At 47.5% G+C, this 20957-nt stretch overlaps 1 protein-coding gene across 2 annotated transcripts in view; it reads right to left on the minus strand.

Moving 5' to 3' along the window:
• Positions 1-16239: 16239 nt before the first annotated feature.
• Positions 16240-20957, minus strand: part of LOC147121487 (uncharacterized) — a 92125-nt gene continuing 87407 nt past the window's right edge. For both annotated transcript variants that reach the window (XM_085981769.1, XM_085981768.1), the window contains exon 3: positions 16240-16577. In XM_085981769.1, the coding sequence (XP_085837895.1) occupies positions 16326-16577 (252 nt within the window). In that variant the 3' untranslated portion in view covers positions 16240-16325. The remainder of the gene's footprint in view (positions 16578-20957) is intronic.

A 20957-nucleotide genomic window follows, 5' to 3' on the forward strand; every position in this document is an offset into this window, starting at 1 on the left:
ACTCATTTCCCTTGGCCTCGGTGATTTGGCACCGTAGGTATTCCAACTGGGCCTTGTGTTCTCCTATTAAATGTACTCTCTCTTGGTTCAAAGCCTGCAAAGCTACTAATAACTTCTCCCCTGCGACAACCTTATCCTGGATCTCCAGGGCTGACTCCCTTAACTCGCCTGCCTGTGCTGCAACGATCCCGTCCAAGAGCTGCACCTGCTTTTAAAGCACATCAACTTCTTGTGTTCCTTTCCCTCTGTCCACTTAGCTGCTGCATCTATCGAACGCCCAGCCCTTAACAGAGTGGTGAGCCACTTCTTAGTGATATTCATCTTGCTAAACACATAATCAGAAATCCTTTCCTCCATCATGGTTCGCTCATCCGAACCACTGTCCACTGCATCGCAACCTTGTTGCCGGTGTCCTGCTGCGGTCGCCATTTCTGTAGGGGGTGGCGTGTGGTGGTGTTTGGCGCGTTAGTTATGCCCCTGACTGTTTTGTGAGCGGTTCGAATCGCTCCCACACCCCTGGGTTCTAGACACCGGACTTAGGTACAAGGCGGCGGTACAGAGAAGACTCGAGTAGACAGGTGGTTGGATGTAAACAAAAACCGAGATTTTATTGAAGAGGAAAAACTTGATACAATCTCATGGGAAAATTACTAGCGTACACTTCTACAGGCAAAAATACAAATGTAAAAGAATAATAATAACTATACTTATGTAGGGAATGGGGAACACACGGCACATCGAGGGAAAACAACTATCTTAAAAATCCCCTTATCCTTATCCCATCCCATATACCTAACTAGATTAAGCTATGAGGGGTCAGAACTTCATGCTCACCAATCAAAAGGTTTGTTAAACTCAAAACAGCGGTTGGGTTCGGGGTTCGCTCTTGGTGCTCTCTGGAGCCTGCCGTCGTCACGTGGTCTCCGGGCGTTGCAAGGGCATTGTCCAGGTTTGAGTACCACAAAGTTAAAGTCTCTGTTTGGGTACTTTACCTTGCAGGGATGATTCTTCGTCGACAGCCGCCAGATTGAGTTGGTGTGCAGTTATTCGAAGGTCGGCCGAGGCTGAAGGCCCGATAATTCGAAGCCTCCCCTCAGTTCATCTCCTCAGTTGGTCTTCTTCAGCCGGTCTTCCCTCCGGTGGTCGTCCCTCCTCCCCTCGTCGCATCCCACCTCGCCTGGCCTGAGTTGTTCGTGTCCGCCCGACCCGGTGCCGGGGCTAGTTCCAGATGGAGTGGGAAAAGGGCACAGGCAAAGGCCAGGGGGTAAGCGCGGGACGGGGAAAGAGCGGGAGCCACGAGGGCGAGGGGCCAAAGAGCAGCAGCACCAGCCCACCAACCAACAAAGAACACACCTAAGAAGCCCCTTGCTAACCGAGGGGGCCTTCAATTATACCTTCGTCGAAAACCCTTATCTGCCTGCCAAATCAGGTTTGTTTTGTTTTAATCTTGGTGGGCTATTTTAAATAATGGTAGCAATCCATACTAACTGGTTTTAGATGGCCGGTAATCGCATCTACCAGCCCGATAATTGGCTTGTATTGTCCTGAAAGTTCCTTGATGGGCCTGTCCGGTCTCGATGGCTCTGTTAATCTGTTTCCGATAATATATGTAGACTGCTTGATGGCCTTAACTATAGGCCTAAACTGAATTTGGATTTGCCTCCAATTCAGTCTAATGCATAATTCAGAGTCCTGTCTGGTTCCAAAATACAAAGTCTCTCTTCACAGAAGTTTGCAGCTTGGTTTCGATTTCTCCAAGCTGTCTGCATTGCAGAGTCCATTTTAAAATCTCACAGGCTTTCTGCCACGAGGCACGGACACCATTTTGGGTACCCTTCTCGATTTAAAAAGTCCACGCAGGGTCCCGTTTATTAATAAGAGCCTTCGGGGAAATGCAGAAATTTTGCAAATCTTACAGTGTTGACGATGGTTTGGAGTTCGCCCTCCGAGTGAGCGCAGAGGCAAGCATCATCTGCATACTGTAATTTGACGACAGAGGATGGGACGACTTTGGATCTGGACTGGAGGCGACGGAGGTTGAACAGTTTCCCATTTGTTCTGTAAATTAGCTCCACTCCAGTGGGGAGCTTACTGAGGGTGAGATGGAGCATTGCAGCAAGGAAGATCAAGAAGAGCGTTGGTGCGATGACACAGCCTTGCTTGACCCCGGTTCGTACATGACTTGGGTCTGTGGTGGAACCATTGGTCAGAATCACAGCTTGCATGTCGTCATGAAGCAGGCGGAGGATAGTGACAAACTTTTGAGGGCAGCCGTATTTGAGGAGGACACTCCATAATCCCTCACAGTTGAGTGTCGAAGGCCTTTGTGAGATCGAAGAAGGCCAAGTACAGCGGTTGGTGCTGTTCCCTGCATTTCTCTTGTAATTGACGTGCAGTGAAGATCATGTCCGTTGTGTCCCTTAGTGGGGGGAATCCACATTGCGACACTGGGAGGAGCTCTTCGGCCACTGGGAGAAGGCGATTGAGGAGAATTCTTGCGATGACTTTCGCCGTCAATTCCAGTGAGCTCCTGATCTCAGCCAAATGTCAGGAGGAGGCTTTGACTTTTGATTGTAGATGAGGTGCTTCCTCATGAGAAGGGACAACCAGAAGATGAACAATTCCACTGTGTTCTTACATAGCAGCTCTGAGAGAGGCTTGGGTGCTGGGTGCCTGCCCTCTCATCTGGGGAATGGTATGTGACACAACAACAACAGCTTGCATTTATATAGCGCCTTTAACATAGTAAAATGTCCCAAGGCGCTTCACAGATGAGCAAGAGAGCAGAAGTGAAAAAAAATCATTGAAAAATTTTGAGAAAAAACACATTTTATATACCAATGATCATTCTGAAATTAACTCTTCAAGTACAATTTACCTTAACTTATCTTATCCATTTCAATCTATGTGTATGACTTACTGACTAGCCTGCTGCCCCTGTATTCCCTGATAAATAATACTGCTCTCTTTTATTTTGGCTATGTGTATTTAAATCTTCCCGTTCACCTTTCCCCCCTTTTTTTGTGCGATAAATCCTAACTAAAACCAGTTCAAAAAGGTAAATTGTACTTTTTAATATTAATTGCAGTAAAACGCTTTATTGTTGCTGTGAGTAAAGGAGTGCACATGGACCTTATCAGTGATTCACAGTACTGAGTTAAGACAACTAGTAGTGGTTTTAGTACAAAATTAAATATCAATGTAATATCACATGACTACTCAAAGGATTATATATAAAATTTTAAAAAATCATGAAAACTTCATAAGTAGATAATATTCAGCAACTGTTTATAAATTTCATGTACGAAAACCCAAAACAATTTTTTTGCAAACAATGAATTACAGCACTGGCACAACTGAAGAAAATTTCCAGCTGGATTAACATGTCCTTTAGGCTCAAGTGTGCCTAAATAAATAAGAAAAACTGAAAACGCTGGATTGGGGGAGAAGGAAAGTACATAAATTAATAAGGTCAATTCCCAGGAAAACAGGGCACTTGAAGAAAGTAAGTAAATTGTCAGAGACAACAATATTTATTTAAAGGTCAACAAGACGCTAATCAGAGAATCCCCTATCAACAAACAAAAGCAGTTGCAGCCCCTTTAATAAAGGAGCATTCCAAGCATATCAATCGGTTTGAAAAACATCGCAAACTACAGGGGTAGATCAGCAATTTCGCGCGTGAAGGGGCTCAGCGAGGGTCACCTCACACATAACTCCCATACAAAATTTAGTTAGATGCTACTGAAAAGGACCAGAAGGATTTAGGGCTTTTTCTCTTTCTAGAAAAAGTCTGAAACAGTTTATGAATCATGTCAGACTGGTTATTGTATTTTTACTATTTCCATTTTTCTGCTTCTATGTCTTATTTACTCAGCTGTGGCTCAGTGGGTAGCACACTCGCCTCTGAGTCATGGAAGGTTGAGAGTTCAAGTCCCACTCCAGAGACTTGAGCACAAAAATCTAGGCTGACACTCCAGTGCAGTGCTGAGGGAGTGTTACACTGTCGGAGGTGCCGTCTTTTGGATGAGACATTAAACCGAGGCCCCATCTGCTCTCTCAGGTGGACATAAAAGATCCCATGGCACTATTTTGAAGAAGAGCAGGGGAGTTATCCCCGGTGTCCTGGCCAATATTTATCCCTCAATCAATATCACTAAAAACAGATTATCTGGTCATTATCACGTTGCTGTTTGTGGGAGCTTGCTGTGCGCAAATTGGCTGCTGCGTTTCCTACATTACAACAGTGACTACACTCCAAAAGTATTTAATTGGCTGTAAAGTGCTTTGAGACGTCCAGTGGGATGAAAGGCACTGTATAAATGCAAGTCTTTCTTTCTTTACTCTGTGAGGAAGTCTGAAATACTTTTAGCCAATCCACATACATCTGTCTGCATGTTGTTTCCTTTCTTTTGGCAGGGACAGAAGAATGTGGTGGGCATCCCATGTATTCTCCAGTGGTCAATATACCGTGATGAGAGGTTAATTGCTAAATCTGGGTGCACTAACCTGTACACGGCAGCGTATCATGTATAAGGACGCTGCTTTCAGTTTATGGTGGACTCAGCCTGCTTATGGGAACTGCCACCAATGGGAGACAAATGTGTTGGGAAAATGCTCAAACTGTTAACAGTTCCAATTGCTTCTTCCGGTAGATTGCATGTCATTATTCAAAGAAGAGCTGGGCGTATTCCCGGTGTCCTGGCCAACAATCCTCCCTCAACCAGAAATTGGATTATATAGAATTACATGGAAATTACAAAACAGAAATAGGCCGTTCAGCCCAACCAGTCTGGGTTGGTGTTTATCCTCCACACAAGGAGTCTTAATCCCATGTGCCTCCCCTGTTCCCAGATCCCTTTTCTTTCAACCACCTATGTGACCTATTCTTAAATGTTGACATGGATCTCTGCTTCAATCACTAACTCAAGTTCTGCATTCCACAGCCTCAAAACCCTCTCGTGTAAAAAAGGTTCACCTGCTCTCTGGTTAACTGGTCATTGTCTGTGGAGTGTTGTTGGTGCATACTGGCTGTGATATTTGCCTACATAACCATCACTGCACTTCAAACATCATCCAGTGTGGGAGGCATTGTCAATGAACAGGTGCTATATAGATGCAAGCATTATTATCTGCTCCTCAAAATATTAAACCAGAAGCACAGCATCTTTGTTGCAAATAAATAACTGGTTAGTCCTCATCAACGACATGCCCATTAATGAATTCTCAGGCAGGAACCAATCAGATGACAATATTTCAATTTGGAAGCCAAGCAGATGACAAACCTTCTCACTGTTGTCATACTAAAACCAGCTGCAATGTGAATACTACCTGCCTCAGTCCTGCCTGATTGCTTCCTGCTCTCAGTCCTCACCTCCTGGCCTCAGTCTTGCCTCCCTCATAGTTTCCAAACATACAAACATCCTTGGCCACCTTCCAGCATCAAGCTTTGGTCTCAGTCCTGGGCCACCTCTGAGCACCAACCCCAATATCAACCTACCATCCAGCCATGACATCAGTCTCAACCTGCCTACTGGTCTCCAATTCTTGCCTCAGCCTGCCTTCCGGTCTCCTGCTCTGGCTCCAGGCTTCCGATCTTAGGTGGCCACTCAGCTTCCAGCTCCAGCCTTGACCCACTTTCCACCCCACCTCACCTCCTAACTCTTGCCCAGTTTCCAGCACCATCTCACCTCCTGGCCTCTGCAATGGCAGCTCTTGGCTTCTAACCTCCTGCCACTGGTCCTCGGCCACCAGCCCAAATTTATGTCATCAGCATATTTGTGGTTGTTCATGGCCATGGCAGAGAAATAAAAAGGCAAAGAGAATGTAAGACAATCGGAAAAACAGAGCAAGACAGAAAGAACTGTGTAGTTGGAGAGGACCAAACATCTGTGTTCCTCTCTTTCTACAAAAGAAAGATGGAAAGAAAGAAAAAGAATGAAAGAACCTACATTTATTAAACAACAGAAAACGCTGGAAAAACTCAGCAGGCCAGGCAACACCTGTGGAGAAACAGAGTTAACGTTTCAGGTCGAAACCCTTCTTCAGAACTGAGAAAAAAGCAGGAAATGAAACAGATTAAAAGGCCAGTTTGGGGGCTGGGAAATGGAGGAGGGGATGAAAGAACAAAAGGGAAGGTCTGAGAGGTGAAGAGACATTAAGAGATATTCAAGACGAGACGAGATGGTAATACGGCAGGTAAAAAGACAAACGATGGTTCTAGATGAAGTGTGAAATGCTGGCAGAATGAGACAGCTGCCACGTGGGAGTGAAAAAAAGGAAAAGGCACAAACTAAAAGTGTGGATAAAAAATGTATAAAAATATAATAGGGGCCGAGGTTATGATCTGAAATTGTTGAACTCGATATTGAGTCCGGAAGGCTGTAAAGTGCCTTTATATAGTACCTTTCATCACCTCAGGACATCCCAGTGTACTTTACAGCCAATTAATTACTTTTTCTGGTGTTGTCACTGTTGAAGGAAATACAGCAGCCAGTTTGCACACAGCAAGCTCCCACAAACAGCAATGAGATAACGACCAAATAATCTGTTTTAGTCATTGTGGTAAACCACTGTTTGTATTCCACTGTGTACATGCCTGGACATGCCTCGGCTGACTCCTCCCACAAGTCCTAGTATAAAGGTGACTGCTCCCCAGCCCTTTGTATTCTGGACCGGTCGACCACTCGAGGCAGACCTTCATTCTTTTGTTAATAAAAGCCTTTAGTTACTCTCTTAACTCTCAGTCTTTTATGAGTAATTGATAGCGCATCAATTTTATTAACAAAATTTTTATAATGGAGAAGATCCTCACACCAGCATGCCTGGACTTAGATCATCGGGAGGCGGACTCATCCACCAAGTTTACTCACTGGCTTAAGTGTTTCAAAAAATTCCTGACCACCTCCGCAGCAATCAAATCGGACGAGGACAAACTGGATGTCCTGACCTCCAAAGTGAACCACCGAGTGTACTCGGTCATCCAAGACGCGACCTCGTACGCGGACGCTATCAAGCTCCTCAAGGACCAGTACACGCGCCCAGTGAACGAAGTGTACGCCAGGCACCTTCTGGGGAGTCGTAAACAACAACCTGGGGAATCAACCGTGGAATACCTTCAGGCACTGTCTGTGCTTGGCCGGGCCTGTGGTTGTAAGGATGTAAAGGCCGCCGTGTACACAGAGGAACTTATCCGGGACGCTTTTGTAGCGGGCCACAGATCCAATTGCACCCGACAGCGACTGTTGGAGCAGAGTGACCTCGACCTCAACAAGGCCTCTGAACTCGCACTATCATTGGATGCAGCCTACCGGGGCATGGATGCCTACTCCTCTGCACCGTGGACGCCGTGGGGAATGACAGCCTGGGACACGGTAGGACCGCCTCATAGCGCCGTGCCACCCCAGCCACACCCCAGCAATGGCCCAACTACCGCAGCAGTGTCCCAAGGCCAGACAGCAGTGCCCCAAGGCCAGAAATGCTACTTCTGTGGCCAGGCAAAACACCCCAGAGCGCGCTGCCCGGCGAAAAACGCGATCTGCTCAGGCTGCGGGAAGAAGGGACACTACGCTAGCGTCTGCAGGGCCAAAGCCACCCCGAACCCCAGCAGCGCCGCGTGTGGGCCATGCGGGCCGCCATCTTGGGCCTCCCCGGCCATGTGCGAACCACCGGTACAGCAGCCATTTTGGACGCCCCCAGCCACATGGGGATCATGGACGCCGCCATCTTGGACGACAGCCGGAACGCAGCAGGCCCCCAACACTGCCTCATCTGATACCCGCAGCGACACACCGACCCCTACGCTGGCATCCGTTACACTGGACCAAGCGAGACCGCACCAGCTGGCCAGTTCCACAATGGACATTAAGGTAAATGGTCACGATACAATCTGCCTTTTTGACTCTGGGAGCACGGAGAGCTTCATCCACCCCGACACGGTGCGGCGTTGCTCTCTCCCAGTCCTGCCTGCGCACCAGCGGATTTCTATGGCCTCCGAGTCCCAGTCGGCGGACATCGGCGGCTACTGCGTGGTGACACTCGTAGTAGACGGGACTGTGTACGATCATTTTAAACTTCTGGTCCTGCCCGACCTCTGCGCTGCCGTCCTGCTGGGGTTAGATTTTCAGTGCCACCTTAAAAGTGTTACGATGGCGTACGGTGGACCCCTACCCCCACTCACAGTCCGCAGCCAGCAGCTTCCAAATTGCCCGCCGCGCACCAGGTGCAACCTCTCCACACTCAGAGTCACCCCCCCCCCACTGTTTGCTAACCTCACCCCCGACTGTAAGCCCATCGCCACAAAGAGCAGGCGATACAGTGCCGGAGACAGGGTTTTCATTAAAACCGAAGTGGAGCGGCTCCTGAAGGAAGGGATTATTGAGGGCAGCACCAGCCCCTGGCGAGCCCAGGTTGTGGTCGTTAAGACCGGCGAGAAGCAGCGCCTGGTCATCGACTACAGCCAGACAATAAATCGCTACACCCTGCTGGACGCCTACCCACTCCCCCGCATAGCTGATATGGTCAACCAGATCGCGCAGTACCGCGTCTTCTCGAACATTGACCTGAAATCAGCGTACCACCAGCTCCCTATCCGCCCTGAGGACTGCCAGTATACTGCCTTTGAGGCAAACGGCCGCCTCTATCACTTCCTTAGGGTTCCCTTTGGCGTCACCAACGGGGTCTCCATCTTCCAAAGGGAGATGGACCGGATGGTAGATCAAAATGCGTTGCAGGCCACTTTCCCATATCTGGACAATGTGACCATCTGCGGCCGTGACTTGCAGGACCATGACGCAAACCTCAAAAAATTCCTCCGCACCACCCAACTCCTGAACCTGACATATAACACGGAGAAGTGCATATTCCGCACAAACCGCCTCGCCATCCTTGGCTGTGTTGTGGAACACGGAGTCATCGGCCCCGACCCCGACCGGATGCGTCCCCTTATGGAACTCCCACTGCCCCACTGCCTCAAGGCCCTGAAGAGGTGCCTAGGGTTTTTCTCCTATTACGCCCAGTGGGTCCCCTACTATGCGGACAAGGCCCGCCCGCTGATCAAGTCCACCTCTTTTCCCTTGACGGCAGAGGCCCGCTTAGCCTTCCACCGTATCAAGGAGGACATTGCCAAAGCCACCGTGCACGCAGTGGACGAATCCATCCCCTTCCAGGTGGAAAGCGACGTGTCCGACTTTGCCCTGGTCGCTACCCTCAATCAGGCGGGGAGACCCGTGGCCTTCTTTTCACGAACCCTCCAAGGCCCGGAGACCAGACACTCCGCTGTTGAGAAGGAGGCCCAGGCGATTGTGGAGGCTGTGCGTCATTGGAGGCACTACCTGGCCGGAAAACGATTTACCCTGCTCACTGACCAGCGTTCAGTTGCTTTCATGTTTAACAAGCAGAGGGGCAAAATCAAAAATGACAAGATCTTGAGGTGGAGAATCGAACTTTCCACCTACAATTACGAGATCTTGTACCGGCCCGGGAAGCTCAATGAACCCCCGGATGCGCTATCGCGTGGCACCTGCGCCAGCGCGCAGATCGATAGACTGCGGGCCCTCCACAATGACCTCTGCCACCCGGGGGTCACCAGGTTCTTCCACTTCATCAAGGCCCGCAACCTGCCTTACTCTATTGAGGAGGTCAGGACCATGACCAGGAACTGCCAAGTCTGCGCTGAGTGCAAACCGCACTTTTATAGACCAGACAGGGCCCACCTGATAAAAGCCACTCGCCCCTTCGAGCGCCTGAGCGTTGATTTTAAAGGGCCTCTCCCCTCCTCCGACCGCAATGTGTACTTCCTCAATATTATTGATGAGTACTCCCGTTTCCCGTTCGCCATCCCCTGCCCGGACATGACCAGTGCCACGGTCATTAAATGTCTGAACGACCACTTCACCCTGTTCGGTTTCCCCAGCTATATCCATAGCGACCGGGGCTCATCGTTTATGAGCGACGAACTCCGTCAGTACCTGCTAACTAGGGGTATTGCCACAAGCAGGACCACCAGTTACAACCCCCGGGGGAACGGACAGGTGGAAAGAGAAAATGCGAGAGTTTGGAAGGCCGCCCTGCTAGCCTTAAAGTCTAGGGGCCTTCCAACCTCCCGCTGGCAGGATGTGCTCCCCGATGCGCTCCACTCTATTCGGTCACTGCTCTGCACTGCCACTAACGCCACCCCTCATGAGAAAATGTTTGTCTTCCCAAGGAAGTCCACATCGGGGACATCGCTACTGCCATGGCTGACGTCCCCAGGGCCAGTCCTACTGAGAAGGCACGTGAGGACCCATAAAACGGACTCCCTGGTCGAGAGGGTCGACCTCCTCCACGCCAACCCCCAGTATGCTTACATTGCATACCCGGACGGGCGGGAGGACACAGTCTCCATAAGAGACCTTGCACCCTCGGGGGCCGCAGTAACCCACTACTCACTACCACCCCCCCCCACGATCCGATATCCAGCCCCAGCAGACGGCACGCCTGGGCCCCGCGACCCGCTCGACACCCACGAGGACTACACACCAGTGTCCCAGCCTACGCGGGACTCGACGCCGGAAGCTTCACTACCCCTGCCGTCGCCACATCGATCACAGTGGCAGACAAGACCTCCGGAGAGACTCCAATACACTAACTTTTAATACACTTCACCCCGCCGGACTCAATTTTAAACAAGGGGTGAATGTGGTAAACCACTGTTTGTATTCCACTGTGTACATGCCTGGACATGCCTCGGCTGACTCCTCCCACAAGTCCTAGTATAAAGGTGACTGCTCCCCAGCCCTTTGTATTCTGGACCGGTCGACCACTCGAGGCAGACCTTCATTCTTTTGTTAATAAAAGCCTTTAGTTACTCTCTTAACTCTCAGTCTTTTATGAGTAATTGATAGCGCATCAGTCATGTTGGTTGAGGAATAAATATTGGCCAGAACACCAGGAGAATGCTCCTGCTCTGCTTTGAAGAGTGCCATGGGGCCTTTTATGCCAATTTGAAAAGGCAGGTTTAACGTCCCATCTGAAAGACGGCACCTCCGACAGTGCAGCACTCCCTCAACACTACAGTGGAGTGTCAGCTTGGATTATGTGCTGAAGTCTTTGGAGTGGGACTCTGAACCCAGCACTTTCCGAATCAGAGGCGCGAGTGTTAGCAACTGAGCCACGCCTGACACAAACGAGACACAGCTTTTTCTTTTCTTTTGTCCATGAGGAAAGCTGCTGGAGATCAACTATCAGATAAAAAAATGTTTTAAAACAAATGCTTCAATTCACCCTTAATGGCTCAGTGCGCCATTTGGGGTTTGCAATGAGCTGTACATCCAAGGAAGATCCCAGGTTTGAACCCGTTCTGTGCTGAAATAGCTGATCTCAGCAAAAGTGGCCCTAGAAACATTCTAATTGGTCTTAGCACCTCCAGACTATAGGGGGAATAATAAAGCATCCAGGGTTCCGACCTTAATGGTTGACTAGACTGCACACAGCCATTGTGTACTGTCGCACATGAGAAAGGCCACACGGGCAAGATAAGCAAGGCAGCTGTACAGAAACGGCCTATGGAACGAGAACCCATTGCTTTTTGAAGAAAAGAGGAGAAAGCTGAGGAAAAGCATTGAAAAAAAATAGAACGGCACAAAATTTCACACAACAATCCAGATCATGTGGATCACAATATTAAATTTATAGGCAAGATAAAATTGTGTCATGGTTAGCACCAGTAATTTGTTACTGGTCACTTCAGAAAAGCTGCTTTCATGCCTCCAGGACTTTAATGCCAAATTGCTCACTGAGTGCCAGCTTCACTTAGCTTTTAGCACATTTGCATCTTGAGTGAAGAATTGTGGATTCTAACCCAACTTCAGGATTTGAGCACTGAATCTAGGCTGGCACTTCAATGCACCACTCCTAATTTCTCCTTAACTCGGTGTCTATTTACTTATGCCTCTGTGAGACACACCTTGGGGTGTTTTTCTACATTTCCACTTATAAATGCAAGTTATTGTCGACAAAGCTTTTAAGTGACAACCAACTTCGTAGTTAATTAATAGACCTGTTGAAGTAATTTACCAGGAGGGTCCTGGTTCGATCCTCAGTCTGGGTTAAATTAGCTAATTTCAACTAAACAACGGCCATTTTGAAAAAGTTAGCAATCTGGAGGGGAACTTTGAGGCAGGTCTTTAAAATGGGCTGCCTGCAGTCCCGCCCAAAACAGGCAGGAGGCTATTTGAATCTGCAAATCGGAGTCCTGTGTCTGTTGTAAGGCCCCGACTGCAGCTTTCAAGGAGAAATTGGTTGAAGCATGCATGGCACGTGCCAGTTCCACTTTCCGCAGGCTAAAGGCTGCTCCTAAAAGGTACGTTTAAAAAAAAAAGATTTTTGAAGAGTCAGGAGAGGGAGTGGTTTCCGGGCCTGACAGAAATCTTCCACCCCATTCTAGCCCCCACCCCTGTAAATCCGCTCCCCCTCTAACAGGCCTTACCTGCCAGACAGCTGTGTGGAGAAGCTGGCCAATTTCTGCCCCCGAACAAACAGGTGAGCTTCAGCCTGTTTGGCGCCCACCGCTTGCTGAAAAATTGTTAATGAGAGCCAAAGCTGAAAGTGGCTCAGGCATCCCGATTGACGCATGGCACGGGCACACCGCTGATATTGTGCCCTTTCAGTGCCCAACTTGAAAGTCTCCCCTCTGTAATTAACCTCTGGATCCCTGGGTTCTCACTTATAAATTAATGTCCACTGATCTCTGTACATGTGTGGACATAAGGGAAAGGATAAAATTGGACTCAGTTGTTTTGCCCCCTATGGTAAAATAGTTGCTTACACTCTTTGGGCTATCACAAGAATAATGGGCACTTGTTCGGAACAGTAAAAGTTAGCCCTTACCCATTGAAATGTACACATGGAGTCAACACCTTCAGGAGAGCAAGGGGAGATAGTGAGAGAAGTTTTTTTGGGGGGGGAAATTAACCACACAATTATTGGTACTCAGCTGAGAATGTCAATAACTAAAATATGAATTCATCACCTTTATATTAAATATACATTTTGATTTTCCTAGTTTCATGTATTTGTTTTAAAAATTAACCAAAGGAAAATACAACTTCAATAATGATTTTAAAATGATACAAAGCGACAGCTGACTAAAAGTTCAAGTTTAGATTTTGCTTCCTTTTTGAGAGATGCGAATGTTGATGCCACTGCCCCAGCTTGTCACCCCATGTTTCTGAGGTGATGAATGCTATGATGGGAATCTATAAATTTAAATGCACCTTCTTCACAAGTGTTAATGGCATTTCATCAAAATGTGATTAACAATCCACACTCCTCCAAGTCCTTTCGCATTTGTCATGAAGAAGCCATCCCTTTCTTGGTTACAAATCACCCTCTGGGAATTTCATGATTGTGTGCTGGGTACACAGGTCACAGACGCCTTCAACGATTTTATTAAATGAAACTGTACAGCAATCAATGTTTCTGTTATAATCCCTCTGCTGTCTCACTGGCCATTTGGATAATCTCTGCAGCAATCTGGAATGGTCCAGTTCATTTTCCAATGGTGAGAGGCTCTCAACGTGTGACGGCACAATTCATTCCAGTAAAGACAGAAATCATTGGAAAATGGCCATCTGATAGAAGCTTTGGTTTGCACAGAATTGACTCCCAGTTCTTTTTAAAAATTATTTAAAGAACCAACACGCAAATGGTTATATTTAGTAAATGCGTCGTTCCTGGTGACTCAATTGGTAAATCTGCGAAACCAGTGCGAAACAGAGGCAAACAGATCAGGAAGGTCCTGAGCTGCATTCAATCCCTTGCCTGTGGTGAGCCAACTGACCCCAGCTGGGACAGCTTGTAGAGCTGGTGCAATTGGCCTCACTGCTCCTAGGCCCAGGAGAGGAAAAAAAAGCGGCCGCGGGTTCCCAATCTTGCCTGCTACCCAGTAGCTCCTGCTGGAAAACGCACATGTGGATGTCGGGGAGTGGACATGATCAGGCTCAGCTGCAGCACCCTCCAAGGTTGAACATTCACTGTCAACACTCACCACTTGGGCAAAACTGAGAGGGAAGTGGGCACATGTAGAACTGTGCCCCAGCCTGATTAACTACCTTTAAAAGAAGTTGGGGGGGGTGGGGAGATTAGGGAGGGGGGAGAAAAAATAAACATATCAGTTAGTGAGGAAAGGATAAGATTCCAGGCCTGGATCGATGCAGTCAGCTGGAATGGTGGGAATATGGGGTTGAATTTCCGCATGTCTTCTCCGAATTCCTGCTATAACTTAGGTGGCAGATCAGCAGAGATGGCGGAAGAACCCCACATATATATATTACTGGCATGTGACCGTTTTGTCTGTAAAACAAGAGCGACTACATTTCAAAAGTAATTAATTGGTCCTGAAGTATTTTGGGACATCCTCAAGATATGAAAGGCACCATATAAATGCAAGTTCTTTCATCATTCTAATTTAAGACCTGCCTGCACAGAATTCCTTGCTAATCTGTCTCATATCCATTCAGAAAGGATCAGAGTTCCATTATTGTGGGATGTTCCATCTGCCTTGGTGTCTGCATTGACTTACATGGGTGGGAGCTCTCCTGAAACTGTACAAAAAGGCACAAGGAGCTGGATGATCAAATACCGTTACAGTGATGGCATGTTTACCAACTCAAAACTTGTTTACAAGCAAGAATATAGACCAAAAAAGTGAGTTTTTGAAATGCATTTCTACCAGCTTGTTTAGGTAGGATTTTGGGAGACTGGCATCAATGAGCCAGTTTATCTGCACTTGGCGTTCTGCGACTATGTCTGAAGAACTATCCTCAAGGATAATAAACAGATAGTCTAGAAACCATGAGATGGTAGATTGTGGAAGGAGTGCACTTGGTGGGTCAAATAATTTCTTCTCATTCCATACTTTATGTTCTTTAATGAAGCTAGCTGATCTCAATTGCTATGGGGTAATCTGGGGCCTGGAACATGGACATCCTGCTTAGCTGTTCAGCTGGCGCTGTGTTTAGGGTGGCCTGTGCCTTTGAGGCCACTGCTTCGGTATTCCTTGTGAAGAACTGGTTTAAAAACACACATCCTGAGCTCAAATCAAGGCTAGTTGCTGGCGGCATTTCATGCAGATTGGCAACCGCTTGTAAATCCCTGGCTACTACGGCTGGGAAGAAGCCAAGGTCTTGGGGTTAGAAAAAACCACCAGAAAATGACTGTCTCTCTTTTTTATATATATATTTTTGACATTTTGGCATGTGACTTCATCGGTGTGATGAACTCACATCGGATACAGGACTACATATATGTATTTTATTAAAAGTAAAGGATCACCACAGTAGGAAATATTTGAAGACATTGCTTATTCACAGCTCAAGCACTGTTGCAAAACTATGCTTTAATCTGATGGACTGTACCACATACACAGAATTCTAGCTGTGCTATTTTGCACATGCTAGCGGCTAATCTAACAAACTTTCACTGCCTCCTGCAGAAATTTTTGCTGATCATCATGGTGCTTTTTAGCCTGTAGTTGAACTGATACTAAGAGTGATTAAAGCTTTCGCTAAATAACAGTTTCGGTCTGCACATATTGAAGAGTATGCAGCACTTCCAGATCAATTCATTCAGATCAACATATTTTAAGGCTTTACAGTAACGCTGTTTGGTGCCAAGTGTGTGTCCCACCTTTTCCGTCAGCTGTTGAGCACTGGCCATCCCAGCCAGTTTCAGACAGCTGTAAGTCAGTTTGCAGGTTTCTCAGCTAATTTGCTTCGTTCCGACTTCCTAGTTTTTCCGCTTGTTAATGGGTTTCCTTGTCAAAGTAGCCAATTTGAGCAGGATGTGGGCTTGGCGTCCAGCCAGGATGCAGCGGGAGAGGGGCTGGGACAAGGCAGCACAGCCAGTTCCGACTGCTTCTTTAAACCCATGTCACGCTTGTGTGACAACTGCTCCTCTGTGCTTGTTTGAACTGTCCCTCCCAATTAGTGGTAATAAGTGAGTCTGTAAGGATGAGCAAACACAGTGTGTTCGTCCCTCCAACCCACTAAATTCCCAAGAGCACAACCCTGCTAATAGACGGAGGAAGCCAACTGCATCTTGCGCTCTGCCAACAAGTGCAAGCAAAGAGGCAAATTAATGACAAGTCATTTGAAGAGTTTGGTGGAAATTATGTTACGCTGTCTATCCACTGTAGAATTGATTAGTTTGTGTGTGATCAAAGTGGCTGAATCAATAAGCTAAAGCAAAGAGCAGACGAAGCATGCTCCAGCCCAATTTATTCGCTGCAATGTTTTTTTTTTCAAAAATGGCACATAAATTACAGAGTATAAATTGCTGCTCCAGGGCTAGGCCTGTTTAGTACGACTACTAATGACAAGCTCAGGGAAACCTGTACGCTCGTCCATCTCTCTGGTGAATTCAAGTCCGCCGCATTCACCAATGACTATTTCAGCTGTGGTGAAGACTTCCAAGTTGCCCATAACGTGCCCGCCGACAGTCCTGCCATCCTTGTCAGCCAGAGTTACGTGCAAGTGGGCTACTTCATTCAGAGTTCCAACCAGCGACACAATTTCAAATTTTTCATTCAGATGGACGATCTGACAAAAAAAAAAGATGCATTATAAACAAGTTAAAAGTAAATAGATGATGAATCCGCTAGTTCACGCAACACTATTTATTTAATGTCCCTACATTACAACAGTGACTACACTTCAAAAGTATTTCATTGGCTGTAAAGCACTTTGGGACGTCCTGAGGTCATGAAAGGCGCTATATAAATGCAAGTCCTAATTCAAAGTAATGACTAACAAAAAAGGCAGATCAAAATTCAATTAACACCCCGCCCCCAACCAGGGTTAATGCTCCTCCCCTTCCAGGAGTTCCACCCTTTCCCAATTCTAAAACCAAGGCAATGAATAGAATAGGGGCATGGCAGCAACTGGGTTAATAGTCTGAATGATGCTTTGCTGATGGTGAACATTCACGAAAAAAAACTTAGGTCCCAAGTTCAGTTCCTGGGCTGTACAGAGTTTGCTAATCTCAACCAGGATTCCTGTTCCTAATCACCCCTTCTGGAAGCACCCATTTGGAAGATGGATGAGGGAAGTACTGTATTTGTCTATGATGCACCCTGTGGTAGAATAGCCCATCAACACCCACTGTCACGGTTAATGTCTGAATAATGCCCATATAGAGGTGATATAGTGACCAGTGCCCATGGAACACGCCTTCAGGAGAGGAGAGGAGAAAATGTTTTAAAATGGATAAACCTTAATAATACAAAAAGAAAATACTGCGGATGCTGGAACTCTGAAATAAAAACAGAAAATGCTGGAGATACTCAGCAGGTCAGACAACATCTGTGAAAACAGAAACAGAGTTAACGTTTCAGGTTGATGACCTTTCGTCAGACATTTTTCAAATAACTGTGCCCAGTAATCAAAAAACTAGACTGTCTAGTCCAAAACCAGCAGCAATCCTATTCCTCTCCCCCTCAAGTTTGTTTAGAATTTAAATCCTTTAAATCGAAAGCCATATTCCAACATGGGAGTGTATTTTCCTCCTTTTACAAATAAATGGTTAATATCCCAAATATGGTTGAATTTAACAAATCCAAATAAAAATGGATGTGTTCATCCAATCTGAATGAATTAGTGGGAAAGATAGTAAAGCAGCCGATCACACACTTGCAATAAAGCTCCTTTCACAGTCCTCACAAATAAATTTCCAGTTAACTGGTAAAATGGTGGTTCGCTCATTCAGCTGTGGAGTGCTCAAAATCATTCAGCACGCACAATGAACATTGAGAAAAGCCTGTTTTACAGCCCAGGACATGGGATCCTGATCGGCAGCTTGTTAGAAAATCGTAATGAACTATTTGGTTTCAGGGGAGTGACCCACAAACTGCACAGGACTTTTAAGGGGTAGAAATGAGTCACCGTTGCGCCCGCTTTCCAATGACCAGTGTCACAGGGTCATGCCCTGCGCACCCAAGGATGCCTGATAAAACATCAGACGCCATATTGGTGCCGGCAGCTCACCAAGCAAATAGAACTGAGGCCTGAGGCCTAAACTTTGAGAAAACTGAAGCTGGCCTCTGTGTTTGGGGCCGAGGAGAGCGTGAGTGATATCTGACTGTGGCCACAAGCTAGAACAGGAGCTTTTGAGCAGGTGCACAGATTCGCCCAGCATCAGAAGTAGCCAATCAATCCATGTTCTGAGTGTTGATGCTGCTGCTTCTCTGTCCTTTTAGAAGCACAGGTGCTCAGGTACTGGGGCAATCACTTCATCTGCTGGCCCGACACGAGGTGAGCCTGTGCGCCCACGTAAAGCTGGTTTTCCATTCGCTCCCACAGCAAAAGGTCTCACGCAGCCAGTGGCAACACAGGGGTGGGTTGCTGGATTTTTTAAGGCTGGCAACACAGGAGGCCTGTTTTTAACTATCTTCCCCACTGTTCTTCCTAGATCAGTAAATGTGCTTTGCCAGTTAATTTAATACATAGCCCAATCTCCAAATTAATGGTCAACGTACTATATTTGAAGAAAAATAGCTAGTTAACTGTTTGGTAGAAGTAGACGAAAAGTCACAACATCAACACTTTGTGCATCTGCACTGGCCAAACTGTCACTGCGCATATACAAAATAATGAGGCCAACAGTGAAAGAAAGACCGTACATTTATATAGCGCCTTTCACATCCTAAGCAGGTCCCAAAATGCTTCATAGCAAATTAATTGATTTTGAAGTGTAGGCACTGTTGTAATGTAGACAAATGTGGCAGCCAATTTACACACAGCAAGGTCCCACAAGCAGCAATTAGACAAATAATCAGTTAATTTCTGTTCTCTTTATGGAATTGGTTGAGGGATAAATGTTAGCCAGCACACTGGGGGACCCTCCCCACTCTTATTCATATAGTGCCACGACGACTTTTACATCCACCTGAACATGCAGGTGGGGCTTCAGTTTAACATCTTAGCGGAAAGACAGTGCAGCACTTCTTCAATACAGCAACGACGTTTTAAACTAGATTACATGCCTAAGGCCCAGAGTGGGATTTGGATACCACAACCTTCTGACTCAGAAGTGAAAGTGCTACCACTGAGCTATTTTACAGGAAGACTGCTTGCACTATCTACCTAGCAGTGCAGGAGAGTGACACAGTTAGATGGCTCTCCCAAGACCCAGGCTGTGGTATAAAAGCAGCTTAAAACTCGCACTCTGCAGCTGCACTTTCCCTCCACCTGGCACTTGCCACAGTGGCATGGTTAAGATCAGGAGCTCAGCATGTGGACGTGAATCCATATACTACTGTGCCATGGCACGTTGCTCTGGGGCTCCAATATGTGTCACTCACAAGCCACATGGCGCAGCTTGTTAGTGTATTGATACATTGTGCTATTGGGTGGTAGGGCATGAGTTTGTGTTCAAGATTCCCTAACTGGTGATCCTGGAATCTGCTGATCATCTCCAAGCCACAAGGAGGTAAGAGGAAGCCAGAGCTTGAGCATCCTCATGGCCACCCTCCCAGCAGCTGGTTACACAGCCATAATGACAGAAGCCTGCGTGTCCGTCAATGATGTGTGGTGCTGAAAGAAACCAAGAATTGTGGACAAACTTAACCAAGGAATGGGCCAACAAGAGAAAAAAAAAACACCTTTTGGCCTCTCTAGACAGACTTTGGTAAACATCCTTATGCATTAAGCACATAATGGCCTAGAAATTCAGTTGCCTTAGCGCCGCTTTTGAGGCGCTAGAGGGACTAGCGCCAGAGTTATGGCCAGTTTAAAAATTCCCTGGGGCCCTAAATTGGCGTTGCACCGGTAGCGCTGCGCCGGCACCGATGACGTCATCGGTGTGCGCAGCGTCCCGGTTGCCGTGGTAACCCGCCCGAACTCCGAAATTGAGTTGCGGCCGCCTCGCCCGTGGCAGCCGCAAGCAACGTTCTGTCAGAGGTGCCTTACTCCAGTTTGCGTCGGCGCATTAAAGGCCCCGCGGCGGCCGGCCACTTTCCCGCCGGCCGCCTGCCCGCAGTTCCCTCCCCGGACTTCTCCCCCCCCCCCCCACCCCCCGGAACAGATGCAAGCCCGGCACTTGTCCGAGGTGCCGGGCTCATTTTTAAGCTGATTTGCGCGGGCCGCGGCCAGGTGCAGGCAGCTCCTCCTTAAGGGGAGGAGGAGGCCTGCACGTCCCCAGCCTGCCGCACCGCATCGGGTGCCGCAGCGCCGGAATTGCGGCGCGAAACGGCAGTTAGCGCCGATGTACCGCCGCAAAGACCCTTCAGTAGCGCCGGCAGCCGTTTGGGCGCGGCACGACTGAATTTTTGGCGCGTGCAGGGGGACTTAGCGCCGGCACTAACTTCCGGCGCTAAAGCCCTGCCTACGCCAGAACCCAATTTCTAGGCCAATGTGTACTATTAGCCATCACCAGCAAACAAAACTGCAATAAGCATTCAGGGCTCAGGCAGCCTTTCGATGCACATTGCCACAGAGCCTTCAAACTCAGCCGTACTGTGCAGAGATGCCGTGAAGAGGTCACGTGCTTCGCAACAAGTGGAGGAGGAGGGGAGAGGGGAAAAGCGCAATTATCGAGATTGTTGTCTCGCTCGCCCTCTTAACAGCTGACGCTTAGAGTTGCACTGGAAAAGGCTTGGGGGGCAAATTGCCTGCCCACCCTCAGCCGCAGTCAGTCCGTGGCAAAGTGGGGAGGGACACCTGCGACCAATAGGCTGCTTTTGCAGTTCCTCAGAAAAAAAAACAGGGCGTGCAAATGGAATAAAAAATCCACAAGCAATTGAGATCATTATATGTCCTATTTATTTGAATATATGAGGGAGTGAATTCAAGACTAATCCAATCTCTAGCTTTAGATGACTGTTTAAACCACTTAAGACTCACTTGCATCACTTCTGACATAATCTGAAGTCCTCAATTAGATTATAGGTCTCATAGCTCACTGTCAGATATCCATTAGTCTCA

The sequence above is a fragment of the Somniosus microcephalus genome, chromosome 3 (genome assembly GCF_052327205.1).
Source record: "Somniosus microcephalus isolate GS21.2 chromosome 3, FLI_Smic_1.0, whole genome shotgun sequence".
Lineage (NCBI taxonomy): Eukaryota > Metazoa > Chordata > Chondrichthyes > Squaliformes > Somniosidae > Somniosus > Somniosus microcephalus.